Here is a 27,762-nt window from a genome sequence, read left to right as displayed (position 1 = left end):
TGCGCCTTGAGCCGGGAGGACCCCTTTCCCGAGCCGAAAGCGGCTGCTTTCCCGCCCCCTGCGACCAATTCAGTGGTGGATGTGTCAGGTGGGTGCTCTGGACACCCGGGAACTAGCACCCTCGCTAGTCTGCTCCCTTCGCCTCCCAGGCTGTCCGCGAGAGGCGCCTCTAGTCCCCACCTGGCTCTTCTCCTCGCCTTGGTCGTCTCCAAAAGGTGGCGCAGGCGGCGGCGCGCTCCGGGCCTGGCGCCAAGCCGCTGGGTTTCCGGAGGGCCGAGCCTGCGCCTTGTGGTGGCCCCTCCTTCCTTCCCTCCCTCCTCGGCTGGCCGCCGTCGCTTCGCGCTCCCGCTTCGGCGCCGGTGGAGTGGAGCTCCACACAGGAGCGGCGGCGGCGGCTTTGGCACCGACTCCCGAGAGGCACAAGCTGCGAGGCGGCGCGCAGGCCTGGGTCGGAGAGCGCGCCACGCCGCGCCTGGCTTCGCTTCGGGGCGTCTCCGGGGCTGGAGGTGCAACGAGGACGGGGCTCCTTGGCGCGCAGTCTCCTCGCTTCGGTTTGGAGTTTTCTGCAGGCAGCAGACATAAGAGTTTCTGGTTTCTCTCTCCCCATCCCACCCTCTTTTTTGTGAGTGTGGCTTTCTTCCCTCCTTTCTTGAGTGCAGGTGCCGCCTCTCTGCAAATTCCATCTCTGGAGAGAGAACCGGGCGGATGGAAGATGGGGCGAGGGTTTAGCTCAATGCGATCCTATCAATGCGATCTAGCTGTGCATATTGACCTGGGAGCAAATCCCATTGAGCTCCGCTCTTTATAGTCCAGTGGCCCAAATGAAAGACACTTTTCTCCGGCACTTTTCTCCAAATGACTTCTTTTCCCTTGCAGCCTGAAGGTCTGGGGCTGCCTTTGCAGGCTTTTCAGCACAACCCCTTCCTCTGTCCTCCACATTTTGGGCGATCATCCCTATCATTGGCTATGCTGGCTGGGGTGGGGCTGGTCGGAGTTGTACTCCCAATATCTGGAAGACTCGCGGTTGGCTCCCCTGCTTTTTCCATGCTGCAGCGAAGGCTAAATCTGTGAAGCAAGTGTGTGATTGTCTGTTTGTCGCTGCCTTCATTTCCCTTCCCTTCCTCTGTTGTCTTCAGGGACCTGTCCTTATACTTTGCAGGTCTTCCTCTCTCCCTGTTCCATATCTCTGACTGCCTGATATTTCCGCTTGGATACTTCAACATTATTGTTATCCTTCTTGTTTGCATGGCACCGTGCAAGAGATTCCTGATCCTGGGGAGCTTTTAGTCCAAAATGTGAAACAAGGAAGGAAGCAGGCAGGAGCAATATATGTGCTTGTTTAAGTTGCATGCGTTTATGCTTGGCCAAAGGGTTCCTAACTATGTTAAGGCATGGGAACTAGGGGAATGCACCAAAGACTTTGTGGGAAAAAGGTGTATTTTGAAGACATGTGAATGAACTAAGAGAGGGGTCAGTACACAGGTATTCTGGGATCCAAGCAATAAGAGGCAGCAAGAGAGAAAAAAGTTGGGCTGTGGAACCTGCAGCTCTTTATGTGCAGACCATATCTACTAGATCCAGATTATTCTAGGGTGTTCTGCATTGCAGAAGGTTAGACTTAGATGACCATCATGGTTTCTTCCAACTCTGTGATTCTGTATTCTGCATATGCTCAGAAACACTTTTCTTTATTGTTACAGGTATGAACCCTGGCACTGAAAAATATTGTGGCAATGAGCCTTGGTGCAAATTAAGTCCCGTTTGAAAGCTCTGGAGCAGGCAGGGAGGTTGACAGCATCTCTCTCTCTATCTTCCCATTCCTAAGGACCCAGAACCATTAACCACAGAGGTAAGGTTTGTCAGGTGTCTTCCAGCATAAATGGACATAGAGATCAAAATCCAAGAAGATACGGAGTTGCTGTACTTGATTATGTTTTTCATGGAGACAGAATATAGTGCTAACCCTATGCATTTTGTGGTGTGTTGTGGAATAGGGGCGAAGCTTTGCATTCATAGAACTTTCAAGAGAAGGGAGTTCGGTTTCAAAAAGCTCAAAAATGTCCAGATTATGGTGGAGAGAATTGCGTTAGGCAATGTAGTCGATAATAAACGGTATGCGTTGAAGTCAATATATAATTTACTCCAGAAACTACTTGTGTGGTCCTTTTTCTTCCTCTTAGTACATTTACAATGTATTAGTGGGCCATAGACACTTTTTTTGGATGAATAGCTGTGACAAACTGGTATGTATTAAATTTGGAAAGGAAAAGAGCGTGCTCTGAAATTTTTAGCACAGGAAAGGCATAACCGAACCTGAATACAGTGGTGCCCCGCAAGACGAATGCCTCGCAAGACTGAAAACTCGCTAGACGAAAGAGTTTTCTGTTTTGGAGGTGCTTCGCAAAACGAATCTCCTATGGGCTTGCTTCGCAAGACGAAAATGTCTTGCGAGTTCCTGCGGGTTTTTCCCCCTTCCCCCCCTTTTTCTAAGCCGCTAAGCCGCTTATCAGCTGATCCGATAAGCCGATAAGCCGCTATTATTATTATTATTATTATTATTATTATTATTATTATTATTATTATTATTATTATTATTATTATTATGATGTGTCCCCTTTGGGGACAATGAAATTACTTGACTGCTCCATAAAAACACTAATTAAACAATACAGTATAATACAGCAAGGGAGATTAGATGACTTTCAAAGTCCGGGCTTCCCATTCAGGGCCGAGATTGCTCTGGAGAAGAAGCTGTTCTTAAGACGGCTCGTTCTTGTATTCATCGTCCTGTAGCTCCGTCCTGGCGGCAAGAGCTCGAAGAGACAGTGACCAGGATCCGATGGATCTTTTACTATGTCCAGTGCCTTCCTATGGCATCTTGTGGCATAAATCTGCTCTAAGGTGGAGAGTGGGCAGCCAACAATGCTCTCTGCTGCCTTAACAACCCTGCACAACCCCATCCTGTCCTGGGTAGTACAGCTTCCGTACCACACACATAAGCCATAAGTAAGCACGCTCTCAATGGCACAGTGATAGAAGGCAAGCAGCAGTTTCTGTGGAAGATGGTTTTTCCTTAGTATTCTCAAAAAGTACAGTCTCTGCTGCGCCTTCTTCACAAGCCCCCTTGTGTTGACACTCCAGGACGCTAATAGCGCTAATCCGCTAATCCGTCAATGGGCTTGCTTCGCAAGACGAAAAAACCGCTAGACGAAGAGAATCACAGAACGGATTCTTTTCGTCTTGCGAGGCACCACTGTATGCGCTCTTCTTTAAGAGCAGAGGAATTTTCGACTGCATGCTAGTGTTTCTGTCAAGGCACTAATCTCATTGTGCAATGGCGAGATGGGTAAGATTATCCACATGATCTCCTGAGCATCCTCTCCATCATGGTGCAGCTGCAGGCACTGAAACAGGTCAGCCAGTAGCTAGAGCACAGAGCTTGGAAATCTCACAGTGAATTCCACTGAATGGAGGTGCAAGGGAATAATTGTACTACTTGGCAGTGGCCAAGAGAACCCAAGTAACTGTCCAGCTGAGCTTTCTGGGGTTGTGAAAGGGTTGTTCGGTTTGAACTTGTCTTCAGATACAGTCATACGTCATGTCACGTCCGCTTCATGTTACGTTCTTTCAGGTTACGTCCCGCTGCAACCCGGAAGTACAGGAAAGGGTTACTTCCGGGTTTTGCCGCTCTCGCATGCGCAGAAGTGCAAAATGACATCATGCGCAGAAACGACGAATCGCAATCCGCGTGTGTGCAGACGCACTGCTGCGGGTTGCGTTCTTTTCATGTTGCAAATGGGCCTCTGGAACAGATCCCATTTGCAACCAGAGGTACCACTGTATGTATAAGGCGGTACCCTTGTCCTAAGTTGTTCGGTACTTTGTGCCGTAGTACAAGACCCCTATAGAATCATAGCATTGTAGAGTTGGAAGGGACCCCCAGGGTCATCATACATGACAGGTGGCCACCCAATCTCTGATTAAAAACCTCAAAGGAAGGAGAGTCCACCACCTCCCAAGGGAGACTGTTCCACTGTCGAACAGCTCTTACCCTCAGAAAGTTCTTCCCGATTTTTAGTTGGAGTCTCCTTTCTTGTAATTGGAAGCCATTGGAACGAGTCCTTCTCCCCCCTCCCCTTGGAGCAGGAGGAAACAAGCCCTTAAGATATTAGAAGGTGGCTATCATATTTCCTCTCAGTCTCCTCTTCTCTAGGCTAAACACACCCAACTCCCTCAACCATTCCTCATAAGGCTTGAGTTCCAGACCTTTGATCATATGCACACATTCCAACTTGTTAATATCCTTCTTAAATCATGGCACCCAGAACTGGACGCTACTCCAGGTGTGGTCTGGCCAAGGCAGAACAGAATGGTACAAGTGGCGACCATTTTAGGCATGTCCAATTGATGCTCAACTGCTGACGCATGGGCCCTTTTTGACCCAGAAGACAGAGGAATGGGGGCAGGGTGGAGGTGTAATGGGGCGTAACAGGCTTATGCATTGACACGCGCGGGGACCAGGAATGGAATCCCTGCTCAAAATGGTACACTCTCTGTACTATTATTTCCCTTGATCTGGACAGCATACTTCTGTTGATGCAGCCTAGATTAGCATTGCCTTCAACCTGGCCCAGTAGAAAAAGGTGATCATCCATGTGGATGATCATCCATCTTTATGGCTTTATGTTTCCATATTAAATTCCCACCTTTTCTTACATGCTGCTTTAGCTATGGTATGATTATGTTCCCATTTGTTTGCCTACACGAGAAACATTTCAAAAACTACTGGGGTAGTGGAAAGTTGTATCAGAACTGCCTCTCACCCCTTGACTTTTAAGAGGTTCTCAGGGACAGAGTTTGAACCATGAAAGCACTAACTGCAAAATCCCATGAATTCCACATACACAAAAGGCAATGTGGCTATCTGATCCGGCATTTTCTGCCCTCCGTTTGTTTTGGTTTCCATTCTTTTCTTGGATGCAGAGGAAGCAAATCCCTCGAGAGTCCTGCACGGTTTCCTGACTTGAGTTCCCAGGCATCTCTTGGGAGCAAGAGTTTCCCTTCGCCTATTGGCTCCGCAACTGCGACAGCGATAAATGCTATATGAACACATGTTTACGCCAAGAGGAGAGAGTTTCTTGCCAAGAGATCTATAGCTGCATGCTTTTAAAAAACACACATACACAGACTTTAGGTTTATGGTTGAATAGAATCAGTTAACTGAAGTTGTAGGTATGCCATACTTAAACCGTTTTTCTGTGTGTTTGCTTTAGGTTTTCCAGATTGCCATGTTAATGCTGCTTGCATTTGGAGTCCTACTTCAAGAAATCTTGGCCAGGACCCAAGGTGAAAGTCTTACTGATGGCAGCAACATTCCACGAGTGCCATTGTATAGCTATGGAAACATCAACTTGCCCGAAGAACATATCCCATACTTTTTACACAATAACCAGCCTTTTGCCACAGCCTGCAAGAACGATCTGCATTGCCCATATAAAGTAAACACTCCTTTTTTTTTTTTAGTGGAGCCTAATGCCGATTGTTGTGTTCTTAGAATCAAAGAGGTTGAAAGTGATGATAACTGGCTTCTTTTCCAGAAACCATGATGGTGATGATTCCAGACTCCATGTTAGGGCTATCCAAAATGTCACAAAATAGTGTGCAAGATTTCAAGTTCTCCATAACGCTTAATCAGGCTTGTAAGGTGCCAAAAGAGGGTGTGGGAAGAGAAAGAAATACATTTGACGGGTGCCCAAGCTATCTGTGTCTGCATCTGGTAAGAATATTAGGATGGAGTGCACAGGGAGGTAGCATCAGCCCGAGCCAATGATCAGGGTTGACATCTGGAGGGCACTAGGTTGGGAAAGGCTGCTCTAGAGCCTGTAATCTGATACATGCTTCCATATGTGTTTAATTTCCTCCGTATTCTCTTTGGCTGCTGCTAACAACATACTTGTTTATCCAACCCTACCCAGATACATAGGGACGCGGGTGGCACTGTGGGTTAAACCACTGAGCCTAGGACTTCCCGATCAGAAGGTCGGTGGTTCGAATCCCCGCAACCGTCCCTGCTCCTGCCAACCTAGCAGTTCGGAAGCACGTCAAAGTGCAAGTAGATAAATAGGTACTGTGCCGGCGGGAAGGTAAACAGCGTTTCCGTGTGCTGCTCTGGTTCGCCAGAAGCAGTTTAGTCATGCTGGCCACGTGACCCGGAAGCTGTACGCTGGCTCCCTTGGCCAATAAAGCGGGGTCCCTTTACCTTTACCTTTTACCCAGATACATAGAATGCTGGTGTGTTTTTAATTTATTGCTGGTTTTAACTTTTAGAACGCCTTGATTGCTTTTACTGACAATCTTAACTGTTTTTTTTAATAGTCTTTATTGATTTAAATTGCGCACATATACAAAATATTTGCAAAGGATTTACAATCTCATATTGCAATTATATAAGATCATATTGTACCAACCATACCATATTAGAAGACCTCGAGTAATACCTGTAAATAAAACACATAACAAATATTGCTTTTGGAGTAAATAGGAACAATACTAAAGAATATGAAACTGTGTGACAAAAAGAAGGACATTATAAACAGTACAATGAGAATGATCGGAAGACTTGTTTTGTCAGAAGTCTTTTTATTTAATTGTTTATTAAGACATTAACAGAAAGATTATGTATGTAAATTTGTTTCTGTTCTTCTCTTCTTTTTCTCTTCTGCAATTTCTTCTCCTTTTTCTTTCTCAATTGTTTTTCTTTCTTGACAATCTTAACTATTTTATTCTTTTCATAAACAGCTTTGAGGTTTCCTACAGTCAAGCAGTATATAGATTTTATGAAATAAACACCTTGATTGACTTACAGTATGTCCATGTGTAGAACTGGAAGTAGGCTCAAATCTTTAGAGGTAAAAAGTACACACAGGTTATTTGTAGATCACGTGTGCATTTTTGCAAGCTTGCTTGTTCGGCAACATGGCACCAACATCCAAAGCAAAGTTGGCATTTTCCTGTGTTTCCAGAAATACTTGAAGAAATTGAAAGCCTGTTGGGGTTATGAGAAATCATGCAAGCCTGAAAACCGTTTTGGATATCCGAGATGTGATTATGCTGAGATTGGATGGTAAGCGCACATTCCACGCCCCCGTGCCTCCTGCGAACTCAGGCCCAGGCCAAACCCAACACTCAGTTGCATATAGAGAACTTCTGCTGGTATTTATTTATTTTGGTACATGAAACAAGACCCAAATTAGAGCAAATGCCTCCCAATTTATATGCTGCCGTTTGTTTTTCCAGAGCCACAGGTTCTGATAACATATACCAGGGATATAGTAGTGCAACATTTTAATTAATAGATAGATAGATAGCTATAGATATAGATATGCATATGGGGTCACAAAGAGTCGGACACGACTAAACAACAAAAAACAATATGCACATAATAGTGCTAACATCTCCACTACTGATCTACAGTGGTGCCCCGCAAGACGGATGCCTCGCAAGACGGAAAACCCGCTAGACGAAAGGCTTTTCCGTTTTGGAGGTGCTTCGCAAAACGAATCTCCTATGGGCTTGCTTCGCAAGACGACAATGTCTTGCGAGTTCCTGCTGGTTTTTTCCCCTTCCCCCCCTTTTTCTAAGCCGCTTATCAGCTGATCCGATCAGCAGATAAGCCGCTAAAAGCCGCTAATCCGCTAATCCGTCAATGGGCTTGCTTCGCAAGACGAAAAAACCGCTAGACGAAGAGAATCACAGAACGGATTCTTTTCGTCTTGCGAGGCACCACTGTATTCCCATCCCAAATGCCAAGCAGGCGCCCCTGTGCCTTCTTGCAGATCAGTTAAGTGGTACCCTTTTTGTGCTAGGCAGAATATGTTGAAACTCGCTCTTGTTCATTGTTACACTCCGTAAACCTAGCTTCTAAGGTTGTTCAGTGGCATTTATTAACCCATAGACTGGGTTTATTCCCATAGTTAAAGCTTGATGTTTTCTCAAATGGACACACTTGCATTATTTCACCATGTAAGGGCTAACACCATTGAGGAGGCCCAGCATGTATTCTGGAAGCAAGCTGACTTTGGTTATGTTAAGGAGAGGATGAATGAAGTGAAGACTCACTGCAGACCTCAGGCAAAGGTAAGTATGCTTGTATGCATTCAGAGAAAGTTGTTTCCTGATGCTATGCTCCACTTCCCCCCAATTCTTCTTAAAAATATATATATGTTGCTTTTGTCATTTTCTTATAGGGAGATTCTTCACTTCAATGTTCTCGTTACCTCCAGTATTGCAGAGCAACAAATCTATACATTGATTTAAGAAACCCCAAAAGAAACCATGAGAGGTACGTACCTTGCTTACATTTCAACAGGAGAAACAGACACACTAAATATCCCTATTAAGCAATTCTGCTCATCTACAAAAGACTTCTATTTTTTTTAATACTTCTCCAATAGTCATTAACAGATATATGCCAGGACTCAGAAATCTGCATAGGTTTAATCATCCAAGAATGATGTCTAAAAATCTCTTCTTTTTTTTTACTTTTTAAAGAATCATTTGCTGACCCTCATGATTGTAGAACAGACATGGGGAACCTTGCGCTCTCCAGGGGTTGCTGAGCTACAATGCTATAGCAGGTTCTGCAAACACCTTTCTGAATTTGGAAAAACACAGTTATTTTCTAGATGGCTGGTTTTATTCAGTACTTGCTTTAATTCACGAAGCATGCTTTTGTTCTTAAGTTTGTTTCGGTTTTACGTTCATACCCTCAAAAGTGTGTCTATATATAGTCATTGTATGACCGTTACACTTATTTCTTGAGACCTTTAAAACATTTGCAACTGTGTTGATTGAACTGTAGGCTGGGTGCATGTTGAAGCAATGACATCACCATTTTGGTTCACGCGAGACACTTCAGGGATCCATGCAACCCATGTTTCCAGCAGATCACATGCAGGGAAATCCTATGCTTGCTTACTCAGAAGCCAGCCCCGCGATATTCAGTGCGGGGCTTATATGGAAGTCACGGTGTTTAGGATCGTAGCCTTTGACTGCAAGCTTGTGCTCAGTGATCTGGCAGTGAGCTTCATTGAATACCACAGAGTTTAATTTTGAGTAAGCATGCTCGTTGTACAAAGTGACAAGTTAAAGCGTGATGATGAATCGATGCCTTGATGTACATCATTAATCAAGAGAGTGCTCACAAGGTAGTCCAGTTTAGAACTGACACTTGATTTGAACTTCTGCTAATAATGTTTCCCCTCTTTAAATAGATTCAACGAAGACTTCTTCCAGAAGGGTGAAATTGGAGGCCACTGCAATTTAGACATTCAAGCTTTCCTTGCTGAAGGGCAGCGGAAGAGCCCTTTACAGTCTTGGTAAGATTTGTAGCTGTCTGCTATTTCTTGTTTCTCTACGATAGACATCTTTGCAGAAAAGCTCAGCTCCCAGTACTATGCTCAGCTGAGTACTCCCCTTCTCTCCCACCAGGCACACCCATCTATGGGGGCGGGGTGGAGGCCCCCCAATTTTCAATGCGGGGGCCAGGCCCCCTCAGTGTTCCACAGCCAGGCAGGCCCCATTGGGCCCTCCTGTGGGCCCCATACCATCGTGAGATGCATGACGTCATGCGCACTTGCCAGGCCTAGCCCCCCATGTTGGGCAGAACCCGGTGTGTCTGTCTCCCACAACATGTCACAGCAGTAGTTAGGGGTGCAGTGGTTTTTAAAGAAAGAAACAGGCTTCTGTGATGGTGGAGTAAAGGGACAATTTCTGAGGTGATGGTTATTCCAGTCTAGAATGTTAGCAACGAAAAGCAGGTCATTGTGGCTGCATTACATTCTTTTCTATGGGAACCGTTGTTGTTTTTTAACATGAAAATCCACAAGTAATAGGGAAACCTGGGAATTGATGTGGCCTGTTTTGTATAGCCTGCATCAAGGGTGGGGAACCTTTGGTCTGTCAGGTGTTGCTCCCAGGTCCACAAGATTGAGTGTTATGACAGAGGGAGAAAAACTCCCCTACTTTCTACTTTCCTCATGCCACGTGTAGTTCTTCTCATCAAACTAAAAAGTCCCAAATGCTGCAGCGGTTCTTCTTAGTGGGGTTGCTCCATCCCTTAGATGATTTTGGTCGCTCTTTCCTGGACCTTTTCCAATTCTACAATATCCTTTTTGGGGCGAGGCAATCAGAACTGTACGCAGTATTCTAAATGCAGTCACATCATAATGCCTGATGAGAGCTTCAGTTTTGTGCTCAATTCCTTCCCTAACGACCCCTAGCTTGGGGTTTTCCTTTTTCATAGCCACCACACACTGAGTCAGCATCTTCACTGAGCTGTCTGCTACAACCTCTGACTTGGTCAGTCCCCACCAATTCAAGCACCATGTGTGTGTATAATAATAATAATAATAATAATAATAATAATAATAATAATAATAATAATAATTTATATCCCGCCCATCTGGCTGAGTCTCCCCAGCCACTCTGGGCGGCTCCCAATCAAATGTTAAAAACAGTACAGCATTAAATATTAAAAACTTCCCTGAACAGGGCTGCCTTCAGATGTTTTTTAAAGATAGGATAGCTGCTTATTTCCTTCACATCTGAAGGGAGGGTGTTCCACAGGGTGGGCGCCACTACCGAGAAGGCCCTCTGTCTGGTTCCCTGTAACCTCACTTCTCGGAATGAGGGAACCGCCAGAAGGCCCTCGGCGCTGGATCTCAGTGTCTGTGTATTAAGATTTACAGGCCATTCACTCCGTTCGGAGACATGCTTTTGGAGCTCTTCATCGTTCTAACTACCGTGAACAATTTGCTATGGCTACCTCACTGCTAACCCCAACTCTAGATAATTTATTAAAAAGCCCTTTCTCCATTTAGAGAACTGCCAATTCATACCTCCTGCTACTGAAACAATACCTGATCCAGAAGAGAACCCTCTCCTCTTAGTTATCATCTTCTAGAAATATCTTGCAGGGCTCATGTTCCATTAGCTGAGCCCAGTACAAATGGTATTACGTCATGGCGGAGACTTGCTAGGCTGTTAAATGGATCATGCTAATTGGTCTTGTACCTGCAGTCATGAATAACTTGTGTCTTTGCTGAGATGCCTTTAAAATCATGGTCAGTGCACTTGACATGAGCGTAGATATATTCAAATTAACTGGATATTGGAAACGCACGGACAGAGAGATTCTCTCTCTTGAAACTTTCCCCAGCTCTTGATTTATAGATCAAAGATACTGCTTGCTCCTGAGATCAAAGGCAGAGTTTAACCTTTTGAAGCCTTACTGAAGAAGCTTCAGTTACAATTAAAAATAATTTTAATTGTCAAACTTTGTCTAACTTCACCAGCATTGTGAAGAGAAGTCTGCCTGGTGCATTGCTTAAATTAATTGTCTTTGGATACGGGTGGTTTTTTTAAAAAAATAATTATTTGCAGCTTCTATTAAATGACTGTAATTACAGGTTTGCGGAACTCCAGACATATACGGAACTGAACTCCAGGCCTATGGAAGATGGCAGTTGTGATGTTATTATTGACAAGCCAACTTATTTCATGAAGCTTGATGCAGGTACAAGCCAGTGTGGTTTTCGTATGTGCAGATCTGTACGACTCCTGGCAGTATGTCAGGATGATATGTTTGGAGGTGGTCATGTAAAGGTCATTGATATGCACAGCATTCTGCATGTATTGCATTATCTTGTAGCATGCTCCAGCAAATTGGATATTGCCCCAGCACACTTAGGGGCAGGCTAAAAGCCAGTTATGATATATTCTGTGGGCATAGGCAGCTTACACATGACCATAGCACTTCTATGCATGCCACACGCAGGCTGAAGTCAATGTGGACAAGAATTGCCTGCCATCCCTGCTATATGTTATTTTGAACTTTTTTAAGTTTCTTAGACCTACACTGGCTCCTGGTACGTTTCTGAGCACAATTCAAAGTGTTGGTGCTGAACTTTAAAGCCCTAAATGACCTCAGTCCAGTATACCTGAAGGAGCGTCTCCACCTCCATCGTTCTGCCCGGACACTGAGGTCTAGCACTGAGGGTCTTCTGGCAGTTCCCTCACTGCGAGAATCCAAGTTATAGGGAGCTAGGCAGAGGGCCTTCTCGGTAGTGGCACCCGCCCTGTGGAATGCCCTCCCACCAGATGTCAAAGAGAAAAACAACTACCAGACTTTTAGAAGACATCTGAAGGCAGCCCTGTTTAGGGAAGCTTTTAATGTTTAATAGGTTATTGTGTTTTAATATTCTGTTGGAAGCTGCCCAGAGTGAGTGGGGAAACCCAGTCAGATGGGTGGGGTATAAATAATAAATTATTATTATTGTTATTATTAAATCCTAAACTATTTGTGAAACTTCAGAGCTCGATTCAAAGCCTGTTCTCAGTCAGCACCGACATTCTGGTCAACTTGGTTCAGTCTAAGATGATCTTCACTGGTTGACTTGAATGGAGCTCCTTGCTCTTTAAAACTCAGAAGCAGGGCTGTGTTTTCAAAGTCTTGTTTGTCCTGAGTTTGCAGCAGCACTCTGAGTGAGAACAGTTAAAAAGCAAGGGTTCCTGTCCAAGGACATAGAAACGTTTGAAATAAATAAATGGAATAAATCTGGAACAGAGATGTCCCAGCAATTTTCTTTTTTAACATCTGGGCTGCACCAGTGTTCTTGCACTTCACTGTTGTAGCCCTTTTCGTTTTCAAAGGGCTTTGCAGTCTTTGTTTGTGCTTGCCTCCTCAAGCAAGAATGCAGAGAAATGGTATTGGTAGAATTTCCTTCCTCCACTCCCACCAGAAAGGATGGGTCCCAAGGCCATTTAGATCCTGGCAGAGATGATTCTTGAGCCTGTGGTTTCTAGACCCAAGTCACAGTCTTTGGCACATACTTGCCGCTTCACCATTCCAGCCTCATGATTAGATGTAAACTGCATGCTGTGGGTTAAACAACAGAGCCTAGGACTTGCCGATCAGAAGGTCAGCAGTTCGAATCCCCGTGACGGGGTGAGCTCCCGTTGTTCTGTCCCAGCTCCTACCAACCTAGCAGTTCGAAAGCACGTCAAAGTGCAAGTAGATAAATAGGTACCGCTCCAGTGGGAAGGTAAACGGTGTTTCCGTGTGCTGCTCTGGTTCGCCAGAAGCGGCTTAGTCATGCTGGCCACATGACCCAGAAACTGTACGCCGGCTCCCTCGGCCAATAAAGTGAGATGAGTGCCGCAACCCCAGAGCCGGTCACGACTGGACCTAATGGTCAGGAGTCCTGCATGCCGTTTAGGAGATGCATCGTTTAATCTCTCATGGTTTTCTGTTTTAATGAAATGCAGTGTGTGTGTGTATCTGTTGCCAGTTTGAATTCAACAACATTATTCAGGCCTTCCCTCCCACCCCCAACTCCGTTTCACTTTTCCTGATAAAAACAACCCCATCATGTTTGTTTGCCTTATGGAGGTCTGTGGGGTAAGTGGTATTGATTTTGGTTAGGAAAAGGGTATGGCAGGGAAGGAGTAAACACTTTTCATCCAGCATCACTGGTCGGATCAGATTATTGGTAGCTCTTAGTGGCTTCATTTGGTTAAAAGGAAACGTGGACAATTTGGAGATACAATCAAGACCTGCAAAAATGGCGGCGGGAGGGGGGGGGTTGGTCCTTTTATGGCATCTCTTAAATTTCTATCATGTCACCACTTCCTCTCCTCAGAACTAAAGAGGCCCAAATTTGCAACCTTCCTTCATAGGAGAGTTGCTATATTCCCTTGATCATTTTGGTTGCCCTTCTGCATGTGCAGTCTTCTTCAGGTTTCTTCCTGGGTTTGTGGCCTAATCTCTTCAGATGTTGCAGATAATTGTCTCACGCAGATAACGTTGATATGCACACACACACACAGACACACACACACATATACTGTATCTTATGATGGATTGTTAGCAACCATGAAGATCCACAGGGATGGAAGAACACATTTTAATGGGTTAATAGAACACTGTTTTAATGGGTTAACAGAAATGCTCACAAAATCCAACTGGGCAAAGGCTCATCCTTGCAAATAAGACTCCGAATGTGACATTCATAGTCATCTTAGGTCTTACGCATTCATAGAAACAGTCTTAAATGCTAAAGATGGGCCTGGTGTAAAATTCTTCCAGTGAAGTGAGGAGAAAGTGTTAAGAGTACGCAGAGATTTTGAAATGAAAAACCATGACAAGGTTCGTTTTTCTTTCTTCTCTCAGGTGTTAACATGTACCACCATTTCTGTGACTTTGTCAATCTTTACATCACTCAGCACATTACCAACGCGTTCAGCACGGACACCAACATTGTCATGTGGGATACCGTGAGTAAGATCTTCTCTTTCACAACATGCTGGTGTTCATAGGTGTAGTGTATTCACTGTCTGATGTAAACCACGGGCAGTATTAGCAAGGAGCTTAGTGCCAGATGCTCTGTGCATAGACTGGTATAAACCATTGTCACTAGCGAACTGGATTAAGTGAACTATCCTTCCAACAGGGTTGTATAGGAGGGATACAGTCAGTGTTCAAAATTAGCCAGGCGCCAGGCGCGTTTTGCACCTGGCTGTGGACCACTTTGCGACCAAGTGAAAATGCCTGGGTGCCAGGATGGCTCCTGCCATCTCCACCATCGGGGGATCATTGGGTCCTGACTGTTTCCACACACTAATACCCCACCTTGTAGCATTCTATCAGCTTTATTTTATCTGCACCATCGGAATGAGTTTCTGGAACCAAATTGCTTTTTCTGCGCAGCAGGAGCAGGAATCACCATTAGGAAAAAGAGGTAGGAATAGGCCAATATATACGTGGACCGTCCCAGGATCAAGTGGCGTTTCTTCCTTTAAGTTCTCAAAGCTCTTAAGCTACCTCAAGGTTGCCATCTGAATAGCCAGATGTTTAACTGTGAATCAACCACAGTCATTTGAAAAATAAGACTCGAGAGCCATCTTGCCCCAAAATGGCGACTAGACATTCCCTTTTGGCAACTGCAGCCTTGCTTTTAGGAGCCATTTGATGCCTAGTTTATATATCTTATATATCAGCCAGAGTGGGTGGCTGCCTTCTGTCTTAGCACTTGAATGTGATTTCCTTTTTTGGGGTATAATTTTTATTAAGTTTTTCTATTTTACCTCTTAGAATATTTATTTAAACAACCTTAAAATAACAATGACTTCCATTCTTCTCCTTCCATGGTTCAGTTTGCACGCCCCAGATCCCTGCATATTTTACATAAAATAACCATTCAGTATTCCATTTTTACATCCATCAAAACTTATTTATACTGTTGAATTTATCTTAATGCTGCCAACGTTTTCAAATGTACACAATTTCCACCCATATATTCATTAAACGTTTTCCAATCTTCTTTAAACGCATATTCTTATTGTTCTCTTATTCTATAAGTTAAGGCTTCTCTTTCCCCTACCCCCACCCCTCATCCCCTACCCTGTTTTCAACACCACCGTTCCCCCCCCATAAACAAATAAATAAATAAATAAATCTCTTAGGTTGTAAAGACAGTGGTACCTCAGGTTAAGTACTTAATTCGTTCCGGAGGTCCGTACTTAACCTGAAACTGTTCTTAACCTGAAGCACCACTTTAGCTAGTGGGGCCTCCTGCTGCTGTCCCGCTGCCGGAGCCCAATTTCTGTTCTTATCCTGAAGCAAAGTTCTTAACCTGAAGCACTATTTCTGGGTTAGCGGAGTGTGTAACCTGAAGCGTATGTAACCCAAGTTACCACTGTATACTACAAACAGATGCACTTCATGATTACTAGCATATCTTTCTACCCACGAGTCACTAGTTTGACAATGCTTTAAAGACTGTGTGTATATTTCTATGTAGAATCATTATGTGAATATCCTGCAGGAAATCACTGCATGAAAGACTGGAGTTTCCTGTTTTTCTTGTGTTATGCTCCTTGTCTCTCGCCCTCCTCCTGTCACCAACTGATGTTTAAAATAACTGTGTCCCTGCCACCTACTGGACAGTTCAAGGAACTGCCCACACCCTTTTGCCAGGCCTACCAATAGTCTTCAGGGTTCTTTCCACCCGCGTTTGCTGGATATTTTCTTCACAAGGCCGCTTATAGCAGATTTTGTGCCACTGTGAGAAAAGGATGCTGGACCAAATGGGCTTATTGGCCAGTTCCAGCAAACTACTCTTATGGTTTTTCTCCCCACTGTACTGAAGCTGCCTGGTCTACCCATGTCTTTTCCCTATAAAATATATATCTAATCGCAACTCCCACCAGCCCTAGCCAGCATGGCCTATGGTCATGGTAGCTGGCAGCCAACAATATCTGGAGAGCCACAGTGTAGCCACTCCAGTATTTGGAAAACCAGCAGAACCTGCAGTAGAAGCAACAGGGAACTGATGCTTTATTTGCGAATGATGCAGATCTTTGGCATGGAAAGTGATGCTCCTGGGTGGAATCTACGCACGTATAAAAAAAAAGCTGTGAAAATGTGTGTGTGTGTTTTTTTAAAAAAACAACATTTTGAAAAATACATTGAAATTGCCATAGCGCACTGTCGCCATCTAGTGTCACATTTGTATATTGAACTTTACAACACACTTAAAAACGTTTTTATTTGCACCTGTATATCAGAGTCCCTGGTTTCATCCCTACCCAGTCCTGCTATACTTAGCGCTCTCCGTTCTAGGACTGTCAACCGCATATGACTTGGGTTCCCACCTCACTACCTTTTCTTGGGAAACGGCACTGTTTAAGAATGTATGCTGCTCCCCCGCAGTCACTCAGAAATTCTGTAATGCCATTCTGATCGACAAAAGAGATGCATTTAATTCCTTGCATTGCCAGACGGTGGTGCCAAGTAACTGCTTAAACTAGCTGAACAGAGGCGGTGAGGCTTAACCCCCCCCCCCCACTTTATGCAATGCATGTAGCTTTTGGCTCTTGCAAAATTACAGTCCTTACTAAATGTTAGTTTCTTTATAAGTGAGTGAAACAAAGCAGGAACTCAGTGAGGGACATGTACCCAGCATGTTTCCTAACAAACAAACAAATATGGCAAGGTGTACAATGTGTGTGTGTGTTTGGTGGGCTGGGGGTCATTTTACTACCCAAGAGCCACACTCCTTTCTGGGTAATCTTCCGAGGGCCACAGTGCCTGGGGAGGGGGAGGCCAGAGGCAAATGTGGGCAGAGCAATGAATAGGATGATCAATTTCAAATTTTGTATGAGCCTCCATTTAAGGTTCAGAGACACCCTTGTTATAGCAGTTGAAAAAGTTCCCCACTGTGTGGTCGGAATTGAGGTCTCTAATTCTTTATTCCGATCCTCCCTCAGTACTTGTATATCAAATTGGTTTGCTAATAACAAAGATTTATATAGGTTGATGGCCTGTTTTTTTTTGTTGCGTAAGAATCAATCAACTGCTTGAATATCTCTGGGGTCTCTGAGGCTGTAAAAGCTGCTGGTCTGTAGATGGCAGTTAGCAAGTGTTTTATCTGGAGATACTGCCATTGAACATTTGTAGGTAATCTGTATTTGTCTCTTAAGATGGAATATGTATAAAAAAAATCATCCTCTTTGTTTATCAGCTGGTCTAACGTTAATATACCCAAATTCAAAGTTTGGATCTACCCTTTAATTTTGGGAAACGAAAGAGCAGGATGCTGGTGATTACGGACTGCTCGATGCTATGCATGCTTTCTTGGGAGTAATTTCCATAGGGCTTGTTGGGGATACTCTCTATTACAAGGATGGGGAATGTGTGGTCCTGCAGAGGTTATTGGACTCCAGTTCCCCTCAGTTACAGCCTGCATGGCTGATGGTCATGAATGATGAGAGCTGCAGTCCAATACAATCTGGAGGGCCACAATCTGCCCTGCCCTGCTCAGTGTGTTTACGATTCTAGCCTTAAGGCAGGAGCGTTATAGATAAGCCTGAAAGCTGTGAAAATAACCATCAGTCGTTTCTCACTAAAGCCTCACTTGTGCTTCCATTTGTTTTTTCACAGAGTGCCTACGGATACGGAGATCTCTTCAGCGAAACGTGGAAGGCATTTACAGACTATGAAATAATACATTTGAAATCCTACGATTCAAAGAGAGTGAGGAATATTTTGCTTTTTCAAAAAACCAAACTAACTGATGGCTGTACCCAGAAGTCAGTGCTTTTAGTTCAGCTTTGTGATCATGTTACCGAATATATATGGGTCCTTAAACTACAGCTGAACCACCCTTGCTGTAGAGCAGGGACATCCAACTCCCAATGCACTGCGATCTACCCACAATATAAAACAACGGGCAGTGAACTACCCATTGTTGTTGGGGGTGGGGAGGGGATCACTGAGGGGCCAGAGTTCTACCAGGATCTACCAGGAACACTGCATGATCTACCAGCAGATCACGATCTACCTGTTGGACAAGCCTGCCGTAGAGGGTTTTAAGATTTTCATTCATACTATAAGGTTACACCTGCATGGTCCGCTTCCGCAGGTGTAGGTGAGAGAAAAGTACCTTGCAGCAGACCTGTTGCACACACACAGGTTTATGGTTCTGCATAGGATTAAATAGGAGATTCAGTAATCTGGACAGAGGAGCACCAAGGGAATCTGCACATTTATGCTTTCTCAATTTGCCTTTGTTAAGAGAAATAGAAACAAAGGACACTAAAGAATGACTTCTAACCTCCTTTCAAAGAGTGTGGTTTTAACACCAGTTACCCCACCTAATTCTAGACACGTAGTCTTGAGTGTGCTGTGCATATGAGCATAGGCTCAGGACATCTCAAACCTTTGCATGTCTGTGCTCCAGGAATGTGGGAAAGGGGCTCCACTGCCACCCAGGGGCAAGCTGCCATTGTTTTCCATTGTATCTGCTGCGTTTAATTCCCCCTTCCCCTTTTGTTTCATGTAGCCCCATCAGGAAAGTTTTCACCTTGCCCCCCCCCCCCATTATAAAGTTTCCTCATCTTACCCTCTCGGGTCTTTGTGTCAGATGCTGTTTCTGTTTCAGTCATTTGTTCAGTGCTTAACGCAAGGGGGGGGGGGGGCCTCAGATTGGTGCTGTGATCTGGCTTCTGTTGCAGTATTAATAGGTCCTGCTTTATATTCACCTCTTTTAATTATATATCAGGAGTTCTGCTGTAACTTGTTAATGATCTCCTTTTTCAGGTATGCTTCAAAGAAGCAGTTTTTACACTGTTGCCTCGAATGAGGTACGGCTTATTTTATAATACACCATTGGTGAGTAAATACGTTGGGTTCCACACCCACCCACTTTTTTTTTTAATAAAAAAAGAAATTTTGAATGAGATTTGTGAGCTTTAAGATGTGTTAAAGAAGAAGGACTGCAATTCATAAAAACTTTGTTTGGAGGTGGGGTGCGGTTTGTTACTAGCAAAAAAATAATAAAATTATAGCACATGGGTGCATTTTATTCCTATATGTCTGCTGTGATTTCAGATATCCAGCTGTCATGGCACAGGATTATTCAGAGCCTTTTCCCAGCATGTGCTGCACAGATTAAATGTCACACAAGAAGGACCCAAGGTATTAGTGATGCTCTGTGCCGTTCTGTAAGAATAGTGAATGAAGCTTGAGTTTGCATGCGCCCTCTCTCTTGCTTCGGATCGTGCTCACAGCTTGAGAAGTTCTCTTTTCCGATGCCCACAGTCCTAAGTTTCATTGTAGTTTTGAGCACTCCTGTTTCCACTGACTTGCATATCTTCCTGACGAATGAAAGCTCCCTTGCAATGGCGAAGGGGATGCAAAGAATTTAAATACTGAAGGAGATGCCTCTTGCCTGCAGTACTTCTGTGCTCCCTGCGGCATCTTGTACATGCAGGGTGATAAATGTACACCAGCTCTCTCGCCGTAGCGAATTCTATCTCTTTATGAAGACAGGAGGCATAGCTCTGAACCCTTGAGCCATTTCTGTAGTTGCATGGTTTGCTTGGTGCTGCCAGAACAAGTTTTCCAGCAGCAACAAGCTCAGCAGAGCCACCCAGTAAATCCTTGGCTAAATCAGGGGGCGACATTTGCTTTTTGTCCAATATCTGAATCCACAGGAAGATGCTGGCTCCATTAAAAGGGCTACAAGTGTGTGTGTGTGTGTGTGTGTGTGTGTGTGTGCGCGTGCGCGTGCACAGGGTGTATACTGGGGGGAGGGAATCAGTTTGGCTGCTTTTGAGTTCTTTAAAATATTTTCTGGAGAATATACTTTCATGCTTATCACAAGGGGCTGGTGTTTTCGAGCTGTGTGCAACCATTTGGCCCTGATTTCCTGCTGGTATTAATAGGTGTCATGCAGTTAAACCTTTGTAATTCTTTCTTTCTTCTCTTTTTTTTTACACAATTTACCCCCGAGGGTTCGATGGATTTTTAAATTGGGAAGGGAAATAATAACCTTGTTAGGTGGGCTAACACCTCCCCCTGCACCCCAATAATTCATCGACATAATAAAGCATACTGTGTCTGTCTGTGTGACTTCCACTTTTTCAGATACTGCAGTGGTTTGTGGTGGCGTGGGCCATTTTGTCTTGAATAAAACAAAGGGGTTTGGAAACCTTTGCTGCTGGTAGCGCTATCAGGTTCTCTGTGGTTTCATTGGGAGTTGAGGGACTTGATCAAGTCCATAAGGGGACTCTTAAATGACTTACTAGTTGTTGGTTGCAAATACTGCTTTTGGGGAAGGAGGATCGACAAAGAGTGCACTTTAGAACTATCCATTTTCAGGAATGTGCCTCTCTCCTGTGTGTGATATAAACGAGGTGATTAAAAGGAAAAGACATTTTAATCACTCTGCTAATTGTTTTTACATCAAGGGCACTAATTTATTCATTGTCCGTCAGCTGGTCTTTCTCCTCCCCAGCTTGCAAATGGATTCATTTTACTACTTTTTGTTTTGCTTGTTCCCCAACAGGATGGGAAAATCAGAGTTACAATACTCGCCCGGAGTACAGAATACAGGAAGATATTAAACCAAAATGAGGTTAGATTATTTTCTGTTGAGTAAAGGCTTCCAAAGAGCAGCGGGCACAAGGAAGCCGTGGTGGGTACAGGAAATGGATGGGAAATAAAAACAGCAATTATCATGCAGAAATGTTGCTTTCCCCCCCTCCCTCTCTCCCTAGCTTGCCAGCGCTTTGAAAACGCTGCCGTTATTTGAAGTCCGAATAGTGAACTACAAGTACAAGTAAGTACACCTGCAGATCTGCAGCTGTTCCTAACTTGAGTTTCACCTTTCTGCACCTGCATGATGGGTTGTGGCCCATGGTGGTTTTGCACTAGCGGAAAGAGCTCCTGCTCGCTTCAGGTGAGGCACTCAGTTTTGTCAGAGGAGTTAATTTTGAGGGAGCACAGAGGGCTACAGGAGATCAGTTAAAATGGCCTGCCCCACCTTGCCATAAGGAGAACTGCCTCTTCTGCTTGTGTAAAGCCATTACTGGATACAGACCAATTTCCTGGAAGTAAATCCTGTTGAAATCTTTGGAACGTTTGCAATCCCAGACATGGACTAGAGAGTAATTCCCACTGAACGTATTATTAGGACTTGCACACATGCATAAGTGTACGCTGTTAAGGGTCAATAAAGAGAATAATAGAACGTTTTCCCCCTTCCAGCCTCGGTGCTTTGTGGAAGGGCAGGGCCACGGCCACAACTGCAGCCCTATTTGGGCAGAAAAGGGGCGGGGAGAGGATTGTCAGCCCCTGGATGGGACCAATAGGGTTTCAGGATCCAGGGCTGTCTCAGCCCTGCCCTTGCCTCTTTCTCTGGCTCCTGCCAGCAGCCCACCTGATCACATGTCCCGCAGAATGAACAAAGGAACACCTCTGCTCTGCCTAATCCAGAGCTTTTCTTGTTGGTGACACACTTTTTAGACGTGCATCATTTCGCGAGACAGTAATTTAGTTTTCCTAACAATCTGGAGCTTAAACTAATCCAGCCCCGGGAGGAGCACGGGGAGTGTTTGTGTGACATACCTACACACTGCAGCCAACACACTAACATGTCACGACACACAGTTTGGAAAGCTCTGGCCTAATCTAGTCTCCCCCTGCCCCTCGCCCAACCCAACATGGAGGGCAGGTCGGATTGCTCTGCTGATTGCCCTCTGAAGTACAAGTTTGAAAACTATGAATGAGCTGTACGTTATTGATGTTGAGGCTAATAATGGATTTGAGTTTGAGTAACATTTGTTTTTAATAATGCACATTTCTTTTTCTTTCTTTTTTTTTAAAAAGACCAGACGCTGAAGCAGTTTACTGGGTGCATCTGCATGGCAACCTTTTAATTTCTCCAGTGCAACAATATGCTCTTCTAAGATCTTGAGCATCACCAGGAATTTTATTTCGGTGTATAGCTTATTTCCTCACCACATAAGATATCCTTGACCTATCTGAACAATGATCTGTTGTGCTATTCACACATACCCATGTTAGACCCATTCTTATTATACGTTTTCTCTAGGGAGCTCGAATTTAAGGAGCAGCTGAAAATCACGCACAATTCTGATATATTCATTGGGATGCATGGAGCAGGACTCACCCACCTTCTCTTTCTGCCAGACTGGGCTGTCATCTTTGAACTGTAAGCCTCCATGTGCTCATGTGTTTAATAGTTTCTTTTTTTGTATTTGCATGAAAATTGGGCTGCCGTGTCCTGATCCGAAGAAGGGCTTATAAACCGTGCTTTTAAGCAAACGCATGTCACAGAGGGTGAGATGGCGCCTCTATATTTCCGTCAGAGCAGATATTGAACTTACCTTGGTCATACAGTTAGAAGAAGCAATCCTTGATGTGTACCAGGTGGAGTGTGACAACTCTGTTCATTGGCCAACTTGTTTGGGCAGAGGTTGGCAGCTGGAAACCTCCACATTAAACCCAGCCAGCGATGTGGAATGCCCCAGTGGCAAAATGAATTAGAGAAATAAAATCGGAGAGAGCCGAACAAGTCCTTAAGAACTTATAGTTTAACTCCTTGCCTAAGGCCTGTTGATATGAACCCACAGAAGTTCTATAAAGATTTCTGACAGGGTATTTTATTTGCCAGTGTGGTGTAGTGGTTAAGAGCGGTAGTCTTGTAATCTGGTGAACCGGGTTCACGTCTCCGCTCCTCCACATGCAGCTGCTGGGTGACCTTGGCCAGTCACACTTCTCTGAAGTCTCTCAGCCCCACTCACCTCACAGAGTGTCTGTTGTGGGGGAGGAAGGGAAAGGAGAATGTTAGCCGCTTTGAGACTCCTTCGGGTCGTGATAAAGCGGGATATCAAATCCAAACTCTTCTTCTTCACTGTATCGATCTGGCCTCTCCAAAGGTTTCTTCATGAGGATATGGTTCTTGGATTACTGCTTGTTGCTCTAAAACTGTGTATGGCAGGTCTACATTTCCCTCCTCGCCATCTTATCTTTAAAGCCATTGCTTCCAGCTGAGTTTCACCTTACTAATAGGAAAGGGTCTTTATTATTTGAAATAATCCTTCATGGTATAGAAGCCAGGCACAATGAAGTGTGCCATTGTTTTTTGGAGTCCTAGGATGGGGGTAGCTGAACCCTAGATTTAGAGGCTCTTTAAAGCCCAGTTTTATCTAAATTATTGTCCTACGAACTGTAACTTCCATGTTACCAGGCACGTACGCATGTCCTTGGCCTCTGAGCTGTATGTTAGTAAGTTCAAAGTTACTGTATTAATTTACAAAGCTTGGATCCAGGTTATGTTAAGGACCACCCAATCCTTTGTATCCCTCCCCAGTCACTGAGATCTTGAGGGTGTGTATATGTTACTGGCCCCCATGACTCAGGTGCATGGCTTGTCTCCACTGAGTCATACATTCAGTCCTATGGGCCTGTTTCTACGGAACGCTTTCCTGGCTGAGATTAGGCAGCCCGCTCCTTCCTCGGTTGAACAAAGCCCTTTCTTCAGCAGGCATTTTAAGGATGTTTTCTGGGGGTTTTGTATGAACCATCATATTTTATCCATTGCATGCTTTTTATGATTTTTATATACACTGCTTAGCGACTTTGGTTCATAAGTGGTATATAAATAGCTCAAATAGCTAGCTAGCTAGATAGCATGTTTCCAAGCCCACCCAAAAAAAGTCTGAATCAAAGGTTGGGGGTGGGGAGGGAGAGAGACAGCTTGAGTGCATTCCTTAATGCTTGCTGCAGGAAATGCTAGAGCAAAACCCAAGTATCAAGGGGATTTGCTTCCTTGGCTCTCTCTATAAGGTAAAGGACTCCTGGACGGTTAAGACCAGTCAAAGGCAACTATGGGGTGCGGCGCTCATCTCGCTTTCAGGCCGAGAGAGCCGCCGTTTGTCCTGAGACAGCTTTCCGGGTCATGTGACCAGCAGGACTAAACTGCTTTTGGCACAACGGAACACTGTGACGGAAACCAGAGCTCACAGAAATGCTGTTTACCTTCCCGCCGCAGTGATACCTATTTATCTACTTGTGTTGGCGTGCTTTCACACTGCTAGGTTGGCAGGAGCTGGGACAGAGCAATGGGAGCTCACCCCATCATGGGGATTTGAACCGCCAACCTTCCAACCGGAAGCCCAAGAGGCTCAGTGGTTTAGACCACAGCGCCACCCTGGCTTTCTCTGTAGCAAGAGCTGTAGCAGGGGAAGCTGCAGCCTGTCCATTTCCAATTGCTAGTAGAATGATTCTCCTTTCCATTTCCTGCAGGAGAGGGGCAGGCACTAAAGAGGACAGTTGCTCCTTTTGCTAATGAATCCCCATTATTTCCTCTCCAGGTACAACTGTGAAGACGAGCGCTGCTACTTAGACCTTGCAAGGCTGAGAGGCGTCCATTACATCACCTGGCAAAAGAAGGACAAAGTGTTCCCTCAGGATGAGGTAGTGGGTGGGATGCAAAGGTGTTTTGGTGCTGTGTTTTTGGGTTTTTAAAATTATTATTATTATTATTATCATCATCATCATAAAAAATGTTTTACCCATCTCAGTTCTTCCACATGAAATATGATTCTTCTGCTTCAGCCCAAATTAAATTCTCTGCTCTGATTAAAGAATCATTTTATATGAATAGCTGGAGGAGGGAGAGAAATGAAATTAATTGGCCATTAGTTCAGACTATCAATATCAGTGCTGTTAGGTGTTTTCTTACTGACGCTGCTGCTTTAGGGAGGATCGATAAATCAGCGGTTATGAATTAAAATGCGTGCTCAATTTGCTGCTTGTTTTCCAGGGGAAAAGAGCTGACTTGTTTTGCTTCCTTAAAACCATTTTAACTCCCTTTTCTTCAGGGGCATCATCCAACACTAGGAAAACACCCGAAGTTTACAAATTACTCCTTCGACGTAGAAGAATTCCTCCGCCTGGTGCTTTTGGCAGCTGATCATGTATCGCAGCATTCCAAATGGCCATTTAGGAGAAAACACGATGAATTCTAGATTAATTGCCTAATTTTACAGGGTATTTTAAATACAGCAGCGTTATAAAATGTCAATTGTTCTGATACACAATTATAATTTTTTTTTCTCTCGGGAGGAAAAGTGTTAAAAGGATTGGTAGTTGCATATCATGGTTCCCACCCTCACACTGTTATTTCTGTGTGTGTCGTCGTCGTCCCCGCCCAATAATGTTCTCACTCTCAATTCCTTTCCTAATTTTACTTGAGAAATTTGCATTTTGCAAGGTGTATTTATTAAGATGACTAATATTTGCACTACTTCCCTCCCTATTTATTTTAGGGGTTTTGCCCCCATTGCTAAAAAGAAGGGTGAAGTTACAAATAAGTGCAGTGGGTCCACTTTCCTTCTCTCTGCTTCTTTTTTTTTTTAAGACTTCCAGGTTGAAACTGTACTTGGGATTAAGTCCCATTTAACTCATTGAGACTTTACTTCAGAGTAGGCTTGTATAGCATCACACTCCTGTTTTTGCAAGGCACTCCACAACACTAAGAGAGACCGTGGAAATAGAACTCAGCTGAATCTGAGAGGCCAAACTACACATTACAAACAATGTGGCTTTTAAACGCGTGCTTAAACTAAGCACAAGGCCACCAGGGGGCAAGCAGTGGCTTGGGTGAGTAAGTGGATTTTTAGTAGGAACCCAGTGCAGGGCCCTAATCCAGATTAGGAACCCTGTGGCTGCTTTTTCTTCAGAATAAAAGTGGTTACCTAAAGCATGCTTTCAGGAAAAACTGTGTTTATCATAACATGTCGTTTGGTCCTGATGTATTTCTCACTCCTGCAGGTTTTTAAGCAACCCTAATCTCATCTTTTCGGTTCTGTTACTTTGTTGTTGTTGTTTAGTTGTTTAGTCGTGTCCAACTCTTCGTGACCCCATGGACCAGAGCATACCAGGCACTCCTGTCTTCCACTGCCTCCCGCAGTTTGGTCAGACTCATGTTTGTAGCTTCGAGAACACTGTCCAACCATCTCGTCCTCTGTCGTCCCCTTCTCCTTGTTGCCCTCCATCTTTCCCAACATCAGGGTCTTTTCCAGGGAGTCTTCTCTTCTCATGAGGTGGCCAAAATATTGGAGCCTCAGCTTCATGAGCTGTCCTTCTAGTGAGCACTCAGGGCTGATTTCCTTAAGAATGGAGAGATTTGATCTTCTTGCAGTCCATGGGACTCTCAAGAGTCTCCTCCAACACCATAATTCAAAAGCATCAATTCTTCTGCGATCAGTGTCTACCCATTTCAAAGTTAAGATGAGTCATGTACAAACTGAATTAACTAAGATATCAAGCCATAGTGCACTTGGGGCAGGGAGTGAGGTGCAGTCATGGGGCAAATGCCAAATTGCTGCGTCCCCACCAAGAAACCTTGAAATTCAGAACTGCTGAGCTTCATGGGAAGACATTTCCTGGCAAGGAAGTTGGGTATGTCGTTGTTTTTCTTGGTAGTGCCTTTATTTTAAACTGTCCTGCTGTTAGGTATGAAAACTATGGCTTAATACATGAACTATGTTTGTCTCCAAAGCTTTAAAATAATTTAACTTTTCATTATTCATGCTTGCACTATAATAGTGCCTTGAAAGAAATATAACCATGAGTACATGTCTTCACACAGTTGCTTTCAAGCAGCTCCTGTTGACTTAATCAGATACAGTCATACCTTGGGTTGAAGTTGAGCGTTTTTGGGTTGCGCTCCACGGCAACCTGAAAGTAACGGAATGTGTTACTTCCGGGTTTCACCACTTGCGCATGCGTGGACGCTCAAAATGACATCACGCGCATGCGCAGAAGCAGCGAATCACAACCCGCAGACGTGGGTTGCTTTCGCTTCTGGATGCGAACGGGGCTCCAGAGCAGATCCTGTTCGCATCCAGAGGTACCACTGTATATCTGGTTGAATGCTTGTGAGCCAAGTCCTTATGCAAATCACTGTTATGCCGCAGATTGTAGCGGATTCTCACTTGTGTGTACCAACCCATTGCCCTTGCCAGCTGTGCTTCTATGCCACGGTTCTCCCTCTCTGACATACGTTACATTTCAGCCCGTTCTTCAGCCCGTTCGTACCTGGTCAGTGTTCCTTAGCATGTTGCACTAGCAAGCTCAAAGAAGAGCAAGACAAATAGGGCGAATGACAGCAGAAGTGGTTTGTTCCTCACTCGTTTTGCAACTTTTGTCATATAGCTCTGCACTATAACAAAACAGATACTGTTTGTCTCAGTGGGTTGGATCCAAGTGCATGGGGCAGGCTGGAGGATGCTGAGCTCCTCACCTCATCCCTGCATGGCTCCCCCAGTCCTCCTGAATTCCTCTCCTCAGGTAGCCCTGCTAAATGGGGGCTGCAGCATAGGAACTAA

At 44.5% G+C, this 27,762-nt stretch overlaps 1 protein-coding gene across 2 annotated transcripts; it reads left to right on the top strand.

The window, feature by feature from the left end:
* The first annotated feature begins 294 nt into the window (after positions 1–294).
* EOGT (EGF domain specific O-linked N-acetylglucosamine transferase) lies at positions 295–26,956 on the top strand. 2 transcript variants are annotated; one of them, XM_081184233.1, is made up of 17 exons: positions 295–506; positions 1,701–1,849; positions 5,274–5,498; positions 7,023–7,123; positions 8,028–8,136; positions 8,247–8,341; positions 9,273–9,377; positions 11,469–11,575; positions 14,231–14,334; positions 18,002–18,094; positions 19,160–19,231; positions 19,451–19,537; positions 20,910–20,978; positions 21,121–21,182; positions 22,458–22,577; positions 24,742–24,844; positions 25,252–26,956. In XM_081184233.1, exons 3-17 carry the CDS (start codon positions 5,289–5,291, stop codon positions 25,396–25,398), a joined length of 1,584 nt encoding a protein of 527 aa, XP_081040359.1. In that variant the 5' UTR covers positions 295–506; positions 1,701–1,849; positions 5,274–5,288; the 3' UTR covers positions 25,399–26,956. The 2 variants fall into 2 exon arrangements, with proteins under 2 accessions (XP_081040359.1, XP_081040358.1); XM_081184232.1 differs by having other exon boundaries at positions 295–622.
* The last annotated feature ends 806 nt before the right edge of the window (positions 26,957–27,762 follow it).

This window comes from Podarcis bocagei (assembly GCF_964188305.1).
Source record: "Podarcis bocagei genome assembly, chromosome: 2".
In the NCBI taxonomy this organism is placed as follows: Eukaryota; Metazoa; Chordata; class Lepidosauria; order Squamata; family Lacertidae; genus Podarcis; species Podarcis bocagei.
Note: the sequence above shows the minus strand (reverse complement) of the source record. Positions and strands in the feature narration are given on the sequence as shown.

Coding starts and splice junctions, on each gene's coding strand:
- EOGT (XM_081184233.1), top strand. CDS start 5,289: ATGTTAATGCTGCTTGCATTTGGAGTCCTACTTCAAGAAATCTTGGCC. Junction 14,335..18,001: donor ACATTGTCATGTGGGATACC/GTGAGTAAGATC, acceptor GTTTTTTCACAG/AGTGCCTACGGATACGGAGA. Junction 19,538..20,909: donor TCACACAAGAAGGACCCAAG/GTATTAGTGATG, acceptor GTTCCCCAACAG/GATGGGAAAATCAGAGTTAC.